The sequence below is a fragment of the Silene latifolia genome, chromosome 10 (genome assembly GCF_048544455.1).
Source record: "Silene latifolia isolate original U9 population chromosome 10, ASM4854445v1, whole genome shotgun sequence".
Lineage (NCBI taxonomy): Eukaryota > Viridiplantae > Streptophyta > Magnoliopsida > Caryophyllales > Caryophyllaceae > Silene > Silene latifolia.
Window position 1 is genome coordinate 85,775,322 of NC_133535.1, and position 10,750 is coordinate 85,786,071.

The 10,750-nt window shown below is 42.2% G+C and overlaps 1 protein-coding gene across 1 annotated transcript; it reads left to right on the forward strand.

Annotated features, from left to right (window-relative positions):
* Positions 1–437: 437 nt before the first annotated feature.
* On the forward strand, positions 438–1,361 carry LOC141607848 (uncharacterized). Its single transcript, XM_074427196.1, has 2 exons — positions 438–695; positions 843–1,361. Exons 1-2 carry the CDS (start codon positions 438–440, stop codon positions 1,359–1,361), a joined length of 777 nt encoding a protein of 258 aa, XP_074283297.1.
* Positions 1,362–10,750: the final 9,389 nt, after the last annotated feature.

Here is a 10,750-nt window from a genome sequence, read left to right on the forward strand (position 1 = left end):
CAATGTCACAAACAACGCCGCTGAAATGAAGCAGTTTGCTTGGTTTACGCAGTGCTCTTTACTTGGGTGTGAAGAAGTTTTTAGTACATGGAGACTCGTCCCTTGTGATCAATCAAGTGGGTGGGTCATGGAAAATTAAGAGTCAAAGTTTGGCCCTATATCAAACCAGGATCGAAGAATTGGAAAAGTACTTCAAGGATATTCGATATGTTCACCTCCCGAGAGAAGAAAATCAGTTTGCAGATGCGTTGTCCAAGCTAGCAGTCCTGATCAACATTCCCGACCACATAGACAGTATGCCAATCACCTACCTATGTGAATGTAATCAATGATGCCATGAAAGGTGAAACCGAACCCTGGTACACAGCCATTTTGAAATTCAAGGAAACAGGAGAGTATCCTCCCGACCTTGACACGCGTGAGAAGCACGCTCAGGAATGTTATCCGCTCAATTTATTAAGACCGATGATGGGCAATTGTACAAGAAGATGGCTCAAGGTGTTTTGTTGCGATGCATCGATAAACCAACGGCTGAGAAGGTTATGGAGGAAGTCTTTGACGGTGAATGTGGGCCACACATGAATGCTCATATGTTAGTCCGTAAGATCATAAGGCTTGGTTATTATTGGACAACGATGGAAACAGATTGTTGCAAATATGTCAGGCACTATTACAATTGTCAGATATTCGCGAATGTATAGCATGTGGCACCTTCTATGTTATACACTAGGACATCACCCTGACCATTTTAAATTTGGGGAATCGACATCATTGGAAAAGTAAACCCATCAGGAACTGGAGGGCACTGTTTTATCCTTGTTGCAATTGACTACTTCACGAAGTGGGTAGAGGCTAAGTCTTACAAGGTGCTAAAAGCGAAGCAAGTAGCACAGTTCATTCAAAATCGCATTATTTGCCGGTACGGAGTACCACATGAGTTCATCAGCGATTACGGAACTTATTTCCAAGCAGAGACCGCAGTTATACTTGAAAAGTATAAAATCAAATATCACAAGTCATCACCATACCGACCACAGACGAATGGTGCGGTAGAGGCTGCTAATAAAACAGTTACAGTCATTTTGAGGAAGATGTCTGACAACTATAGGGAGTGGCCAAAGAAGATACCCTTCGCATTGTGGGGGTATAGAACTTCAATTACAACAGCAACCGGTGAAACCCCGTATTACTTGGTATACGGAATGGAAGCGGTTCAACCAGTTGGGCTAGAAATACCATCCTTAAGGATCCTACTGGAAAGCCAGGTTCCTGAAGTAGATTGGTTTCAAGCAAGATATGACTCACTCGTTATGCTTCATGAGTGGCGTTTCAACGCGTTATACCACGTCCAACTCTACTAGAAAAGGATAGAGAGAGCTTTTAACAAAAAAGGTGAAACCAAGGGGGATTAACGAAGGAGACTTAGTTCTCAAGTCGGTTAGAGCTTTGTTACCTATCGACTCAAGGGTTAAGTTTAAACCAAACTGGGCAGGCCCTTATTTGGTAAAGAAGATTTTGTCAGGAGATGATGTTCGGTTAATAGATTTGGATGGGAATGACTTCACAAATCCTACGAATTTGGACCAGCTGAAGAAATATTATCCTTGATAGCCTCATTCTCAAACGTTATGAAATAATTTTTGAATTGCAAATGTTTTTAGAATAAGTTGTGAGTTGTTTGTCAACACTGCATGAAATATTTTATGTGAGAACTACGGACTCGGTTTCATTCTGTTGCAAAGCAGATACGTAGGCAACTCTTAGTTAAGAGTACAACCGAAACATGTAAAACAAAAATGAAATTTTTGATGCAGAAAATTGGGGATTTCTAATAAATAATAAGTTTTTATTTATTCTAAATTCCGGGCGAAGCCCGTTACAATATTTTATTCCGAGCGAAACCCATCACACATAACTAAAAGGAAAGCATACAAACAGTAATAGTAAATAGTAATGTCGATGACTACTCTCTGCTACCCTCAGCCGGGCCACACGTCCCCTCACGACGAGACGAAGTCTCACCCATCATCACTCGGGCTCTTTTCTTCGGAGGAATCATCAATTCTTCACGAGGGCCCAATCTGTCTTTCACACTAGGTCAAGGACCAAGTCTTTCTGGAAGTATCAACCCACTTTCATTACTCGGACCTAACCTCTTCCACACATCTGAAACCAAAGAGTCGGCCCTAGAAGTCGAGTTAGTCTCTGTTTCGGGCCTGGATGAAATCGGGGTCGTCCCAATAAAGAATTCTCGGTTCTTCTCCCCTTCCTTGTGGTATTTTTAGTCAATGGCTTCATTCTTGTAAAGATCCCTTCGGGCCTTTAAAGAAGGTTCAATAGTCTACTGCAAATAAGAAGGTGACACCCAACTAGAGGCAAACGGTTAATATGCCAAATAGTCCTCCGAGTCCAGGACTCCAACCATGCGTTGCACCTCACAAGAGTCACTTCCTTGACTTGGCCGCGAACATGCTCAATGGCGGGAATCCGTTGCTGACGACCAACCTGTAGAAGAACACGGTCCGGGTAGATATGGGTGGACCACTCCAAGCCCAAAAGAGTGATATGTCTGGTTCTATCAGTTTCAGACAAACCAGTAACTGCAGTAAGGCGGAGCCAAGGTAAGGCTCATCTAACATGTAACCCAGCATTCGCAGAAAGCCGCTGTCGCCAGAAAGGCTCCTTCTTCCCAGTAGAAAATTGACGGTGACGTGAAGTCAAGCTTCTCACCTCATATGTATCCGGAGCCTTCGGTGGATCAACCAACTCGAGTATCTCACATAGCCAGATCTATGAAAAAGGGCCGAGAAAATGAATTAAACTACAGGAAATGATGTCAAACCCACTAAAAATAAAGGAGGTGGGCAAAGAGTAAAAAACAAAAAAAACGCTGCAAAAAAAAAAAGAAGAACAGCGAAAAAGACATACCTGTAGAAGACGGGTTGATCCAGTGTAAGCAAGGTTTGGGTTGGTCTTCCGAGCATTTAACCCAACAATAATTTCAGCAAGAATGAGCCAAGCGAGGCTCCTGCGTTGCGCCATCTGTTCAACAATTCAGATGAACTTCGCTTTACCATAACAAGTCGATACCTCAATATCCCTTTCAAAAGTATAAAGATGGAGCATAATCAATCCAAAAGCCCTGCGACGGAATGCCGTGGGATTCAATGGGTCATCGGCATGACCAAATTTCTTAGCAATGGCGAGTAAGTTTACTCGTTCCCCTTCAACAAAGGTGATGTGACCATAATTGGCGCATATTTAGCCCCCGAATTACCATTGTTTTCATGCTTTTTAGTGCCTATTTGGGTCATTTCTTATCTTTAGTTCTTTGTTTTGCATATTCTTTGAGATTTTGATCCCTTGGTAGGAAAGGAGTAAGAATCTTGCATTTTCATGGCAAAACAAGGCTAAATTGATCATATTCAATGACCAAGCATCAAGGAGAGACAAGACTAGAAGGCCTTTGTACATAGCATAGTAGAAGAGCAATGTTGAGAAAAGGATCCTTGAGTCCCCAAGGAAATCCCCAAGGAATTCATGAAGAAAAGGGAAGAAAAGAAGAAGAAAGGATGCTGACAAACAATCCGAACGGATTGTACACAATCCGTCCGTCCGTCCAAGCCCAATCCGAGCGTCCCACAAAGGAATCCGCTCGGATTCCCCCTCGCCAATCCGAGCGTCTTGCCCAAGAATCCGCTCGGATTCCTCAGCCCAGATCCGGCCGTCCCGACTCCCATCCGCACGGATTGCGGACAAAGACGTTTTCACTCTTCTAGCAACGATAAGAGAAGCCCTTCTCTCGGAGAATCCCGAGTCTCCTTGCTCAACTTAAAAAGTGTAATTACTAGTTTAGCCCTTAGTTAACCCTAATGCATCCTCCCTAATTTTCACTATAAATACCCCATTAGTCTAATTAGAGGAGCATGTTCTTCTTATCAATAATTAGTGTAGTTAATATCAATCAAATCTTTCTTCAATATTGTAATCAAATATTAATCAAGTTTTAATCCAAGTTTTAGTTCTTTAATCTCTCTCTTGTTCTTACTTTATTTTGGGTAATTGAAGATTATTTGGGTTATTATTGGGAGATTGACAACCTCTCAATCTAGGATTCAAGTACTTCTATTATTCTTGCTTTATTATTGGAATCATTAGTAGGTATAATCTCTTAATCCCTTTTTAATTATTGCTAATTACTTTCATTTATTCATCATGTTTCATTATGTTAGTATGATTGACAACCTTTCTAGCATGATCAATATGATAATGAGTGAGTAGTCTCTTAGCTAGGGTTTAATGGGTGATTAGGGAAACCAACATGGGGAATGATTCATGCTTAAATTAATATGCTTTCATATCTTATTTGCTTGCTTGTTTTGATCTTAATACATGCACATGTTATATTTGATGAAATGCTAAGCCTATGAATCCTTGCATTTACTATCATCTTCTATCCTTTCAACTTGACTTGTAAGACATAACCCAACTCGAGTCTTGTTAGACCATGCATGTGTTAAGTAGGGAAGATTAAGTCGACTTGTAGGTGTTGTACATTCTAATCGATTCGGCTCGGGACCCAAACTTTCCTAGGATTGTAAGATATAACCCAACTCAATCCATCACAACAATAATTGCTTGCTTATAATTTGAGAACATGTTTGTATGATCATATCCCATGATTCCCCTATGACCCCATGACACCCTAGTGCTTTTAATCAATTGTTTACACCCCTTATTTTATTTACCTTGTTAGTTTATTTTCATTGCTATCTTAGTTTAGTAACCTTCTACATCAACCCAATTTGTGACACCCCTAGACACCACTAGTTACAATAGAATCTTCATTTCAATACCCGTCCCTTGGGATCCGACCTTTACTTGCCTCTTTACTAATTGTAGAGTTGTTTGTGAAGTATAAATTGTGTTTTGTATCGACCATTGACCAACGACCACATATGCTTAATTGTGAACACGAAATGGACTCGATCAAAAATGGCGCCGTTCTTAGGGGACGGTGTTTAATTGATTTAAGATTTCTTTTATTGTTTTTAGTTGTGTCTTTTTCACCTTGGGAAGTAAAACTCCTCAAGGTTTGCTCTAATTGTTTTCTAGTTGTTTGATATTTTGCGAGAATGGATTTCATAGATTGTTTTGTAGAGGACCACTTGAGTATCCCTTACTTCAAGGATCCCATGCAAGCATTAGAGGCCTTAGAAGCAAGTAAGGCTAAGAGCATGTATTGGGAATTGGAGGTGGATCTCTTTGAGGCCGCTCTAGCTAACAAAGAACTCACTCATGCACAATCCGAGTTGGTGCATAATATTCTAGTAGAAGCATGTCAACCCATAGAGGATGAGCAATCCATCCTAGAGGATATTCTACAAACTCAAGAGCAAGAGGAACCCATCATGGAATTCGAATATGATGAGGTTCATGAAAGTGAAGAAGAATATGTCATGAGAATGGAATGTTTAATGGAGATGGAGCAAATTCTCAATGAAACTCCAAAGGAGGAAAGTGAGGTACAAACTCCTACTTTAAAACCCCTTCCCCAAATTTGAAATATGCTTACCTTGATGAATCAAAGACCAAACCCGTGATTGTTAATGATAGACTTGATGATGACCAATTGGGAAAATTACTTGATGTGTTGAAACAACATGAGAAGGCTATAGGTTATAGTCTAGATGACCTTAAGGGGATAAGTCCCAACTTTTGCATGCATAGGATTCATCTAGAAGACGACCATAGACCTACCATTCAACCCCAAAGAAGATTGAACCCCCACATGCAAGAAGTTGTCAAAGGAGAAGTCATGAAATTACTTGATGCGAGAATCATATATCCCATATCGGATTCTTTGTGGGTTAGCCCCGTCCAAGTGGTACCTAAGAAAGGAGGTACTACGGTAGTGACAAATGAAAAGAATGAATTAATACCCACAATAATGATCACCGGTTGGCGTATGTGCATTGACTACCGTAAATTAAACTCCGCAACAAGGAAAGATCACTTCCCCTTACCATTCATTGACCAAATGCTTGAAAGGTTAGCCTCTAACAAATTCTTTTGTTACCTTGACGGGTATTCCGGATTCTTCCAAATCCCTATACACCCGGATGACCAACATAAGACCACCTTCACATGCCCCTATGGCACTTTTGCATATAGAAGGATGCCTTTTGGATTATGTAATGCCCCCGCTACTTTCCAAAGATGCATGATGAGCGTCTTCTCCGATTATCTAGAGACCATAATGGAAGTTTTTATGGATGATTTTAGTGTTTATGGAAAGGACTTTGACTCATGCTTGCATAATCTTTCTCTTGTATTGCAAAAATGTGAAGATGTTAGTCTTGTTTTAAATTGGGAAAAGTGTCATTTCATGGTCAATGAAGGAATTGTTTTGGGCCACTTGATTTCGGAAAAAGGCATCGAGGTCGATAAAGCTAAAGTTGAGGTGATAGAGAAACTCCCACCTCCCGTGAATGTTAGAGGGTGAGAAGTTTTCTCGGTCACGCAGGTTTTTACCGTCGTTTCATAAAAGATTTTTCTAAAATAGCAAAACCCCTCACTCAACTTTTGCTTAAGGATGCCCAATTCCAATTAATCTCGACGAGTGTGTTGAAGCTTTTAATAGAATCAAAGAAGCATTGATCTCGGCACCAATCATCCAACCCCCAAATTGGGAGTTACCTTTTGAGATTATGTGTGACGCTAGCAACTACGCCGTTGGAGCGGTACTTGGCCAACGGGTAGGGAGAGCTCTTCATGCCATCTATTACATAAGCAAAACCCTCGACCCTTCTCAAGTGAATTATGACACAACCGAAAAGGAGCTCCTTGCCATTGTATATGCTTTGGATAAATTCCGATCCTACTTACTCGGATCCAAGGTGATTGTATTTTCGGATCACCGTGCTCTTCGGCATCTCTTGATAAAAAAGGAGGCAAAAACAAGGTTGTTGAGATGGATTTTGCTTCTTCAAGAATTTGACTTGGAAATAAGAGACAAGAAAGGAGCCGAGAACGTAGTGGCGGATCACTTGTCAAGGATCCGGTTTCACGATGAGAATGGAGAAACCCCGATCAATGACTCATTCCCCGACGATATTTTGATGGCTATTCAAACTCAACTTGAAAGGCACATCACCCCATGGTTTGCCGATTATGCTAACTATATTGTTGGAAAAGTGCTCCCTCCAAACTTGAACCACAACCAAAGGAAGAGATTCCTATTCGAAGTGAAGAGGTACTTTTGGGATGATCCAAACCTCTACAAGGAGTGTAGTGATGGGCTCTACCGGAGATGCATCCCTCAATGGGAAATCCAAGGAATCTTGGAAGGATGTCATTCATCACCCTACGGTGGCCACCATGGAGCAAGAAGAACCGTTGCAAAAATCCTCCAATCGGGTTTCTATTGGCCCACAATGTTTCAAGATACAAGAGAATTCATCATTCATTGTGATGCTTGTCAAAGAACGGGAAATATATCTTGGAGAAACGAAATGCCGCAAAGGGGCATTCTAGAGGTGGAGATTTTCGATGTTTGGGGAATTGACTACCAAGGACCCTTTGTGACATCTAACGGGAACAAGTACATCCTTGTGGCCGTAGATTATGTTTCAAAGTGGGTGGAGGCAATTGCCACCCCAATTGATGATGCGAAAACGGTCACCAAGCTTTTCAAGAAGATAATTTTTCCACGATTTGGAGTTCCTAGAGCTATCATTAGTGATGGAGGAACACATTTCCATGAGAAGAAGCTTGCATCCCTTTTGACCAAGTACGGTGTTCAACATCGAACGGGCTTCGGATATCATCCTCAAACAAGCGGTCAAGTGGAAATTTCAAATAGAGAGATCAAACAAATTCTTGAAAAAGTTGTGAACAAGACTCGGAAAGATTGGAGCACAAAGCTTGACGATGCTCTTTGGGCTTATAGGACGGCCTATAAGACTCCTATTGGTGCCTCCCCCTACAAGCTTGTCTATGGAAAAGCATGTCATTTGCCAATCGAATTGGAGTACAAAGCTTATTGGGCAATCCGAGCACTCAATCTTGATCTCAAATTGAGCGGTCAAAAGAGGATGATCCAAATCCAAGAGTTGGAGGAATTCCGACTACAATCCTATGAGAATGCAAAGATTTACAAAGAAAGAACAAAATTGCTTCATGATAAGAGAATTCGACAAAAGGCCTTGCACAAGGGAGACAAAGTCCTTCTATTCAATTCCCGCTACCGACTCTTTCCGGGAAAGTTGAACTCTAGATGGATGGGTCCCTATGTGATAACCGAAGTTGGGAAATATGGAGATTTCGAACTCAAGGCCGAAGATGGAAGCAAGTTCAAGGTAAATGGTCAAAGGTTGAAGCCATACTATGAAGGAGCATTTGTTGGAGAGGTCGAGGCTACCTACCTCGGACCTCCTTCCCCTTGAAAGAACCATCTAAGGGAGAGTTTGGTGGAGTCCTCCCTAAACCACCAATTGTAAATATACTAACCCTCTAACTTGTATTTATTATTTAATTGCATTTGTTTAATAGCATAAATTCTTTTCATGAGTGTAAGTGAGGGAGGGTTACTAACAAGTTTTTGAATGAAGAAAGGAGCAAATTCCTAAGTGTGGGGATGCATTGAAAGAAAGGAGAAAAAGTCAAGGCTCGCAGCTAGAATCCGAGCGTCTCTCCGGAAATCCGGGCGTCCCGAAAGAATACGGACGTCCGGGGGAAACCGCACGTCCAGCTGTGTTGAGAAATTGAAGGTTTCTGGACTGATGAAGAATCCGAGCGTCCCATGGAAGAAGACGCCCGTCTGAGAGAATCCGGCCGGATTAGTGGAAAGACGCTCGTCTTTTCCCCTGAACATTTAAGAAAATTCTCTGTCAGAGAATCCGTCCGTCTTCTCAAGAAGACGCCCGTCCTGACCCTGAAGAATCCGAGCGTCTTATGCTCGGGACGCTCGTCTTGAGGCGAGAAAAATTCTGGGATTTTACTCTGTGGCAGAATCCGGGCGTATTGCCAAGAATCCGCCCGTCCCGTGAGGGGAGAATCCGAGCGTCTTAGCTTCGAATCCGCTCGTCTCCCTGCCCGATTTTCGACCCGACTTTTCTCGATTAAATTACACCCCACCACCCATATAATGACACATCACTACTCCTTCCACTTACCCTATAAAAACCACCTCCTTATGACTCCCATACATATCCAATTCACTCCCTTCACCCACAAAATTAAAAGTCCCCAATTTTCTAGGGTTTCCAATTCTCAATCAACAAAGAACAACCTTAGCAAATCTTCAAACAAAATAACCCAAATCAAAAGAACTCAAGAATGGCACCTAGAAGATCCTCCTTTCGAAGCGAAAGAAGACCAAGGATGGTGGGAAGTTCCTCTACCTCACATCTCAACACCATTAGAAGAGAGCATGTGGAGATTGTAGACCTCACAAGGCTCGATGATTTCTCGAATGTGGAATTCCTTGATGATGTGCAACGATTGGTCTTCCATCGACTCTTAAGTAAGAATATTCTTCCCACTAAATTCCTTTGTCATGATACTTTGAGAAAACTTGGAATCTTTCACCAAGTAGAGGCACTCTTTGAGGTTTTTGGTCTTTCGACTCTCTTTCGCATGTATGAACCCACCTATCGGTCTCTTGTGCTCGAATTCTTGAGTTGCTTAAAGATTACAACTTCAAACAAAGTGGTTTGCATAGAGTTTAGGTTGGAAAATGTCTCTAGAACAATGACCCTTGTGGAATTTGCGAATGTGTTCGGGCTTGATGTTTCGCCTACCCGAACATCAAGACCCAAAAAGTATAGTGTCGCACCTTTGTGGAGGGCCATGACGGGCCGGGACTTCATTCTTACCAAGGAGTGTCTTGCTTTTCACATCCAAAACCCGATCTTGAGGCTCACATACCGATTTCTTTCGGGTACCCTCTTCGCCCGCCGAGATCCGGCTATTGTGAATCAATTGGACCTCATGTTCATGGAATCTTATCTAAACATTCAAGGAAGAGACGGGTATCATCTCAATGCACCTCTAGTTTTGCTAGAAAAGTGGGCAAAATTTCGAAATGGAGATGATGATGGGAAGAAGCATATAGTGAATGGTGGACTCATAACAAGACTTGCAAAGCACTTTAATCCTAGGTTCAATGAGAACAATGAGTACACTCCACTCTCGGGAGGAATGAGAATTAATGAAGACCTCCTTGTTGTCCAACACCATTGGGTAACCCTTGAGGGGGTTGATAAAAGGATCAAATGGTTGACGAAAGGAAGTGATCCTATCTACCTTCCGATAGCCGACCTACCTCGAATTTCCCCAAGGAGAGGACGCTTGTCCCCAATACCCTCCTACCTCATTCAAAGTCAAGAAAGGCAAGCTCCACCCCCACAAGCTCCCCCACCGCAACAACAAGAACAACAAACCCAAGGTGAAAAGATAAAGGTGCCTCCCTACCCCTTTCCCTACCAAGCTTACAACCATCCGAATCCCTTCATCCTCCCCCGTGACGACTTTGTCACGGGAATCTTGCAAGACTTGCACTACCGTCAATATGAAACCAAGGTGGACAACTATTATGCTCTTTACCCCCAATACCACGACATGGTTCAAAAGGGACGGATAAGTGAAGAAGGAGCTTTTCCTTCATGGGCTCAAATGGAGTTGCTCTTTCCCAATTCGGAGAAGGCCAATGAAGGGGCAAACGGTCGCAAAGGGGAAGAAAGTGGCG

What these genes read in the sequence shown, in the direction of transcription:
- LOC141607848 (XM_074427196.1), top strand. Translation starts at nt 438, where the DNA reads ATGTTATCCGCTCAATTTATTAAGACCGATGATGGGCAATTGTACAAG. An exon ending in ATTGTCAGATATTCGCGAAT is followed by an intron (nt 696 to 842) that starts GTATAGCATGTG and finishes TACTTCACGAAG; the next exon opens with TGGGTAGAGGCTAAGTCTTA.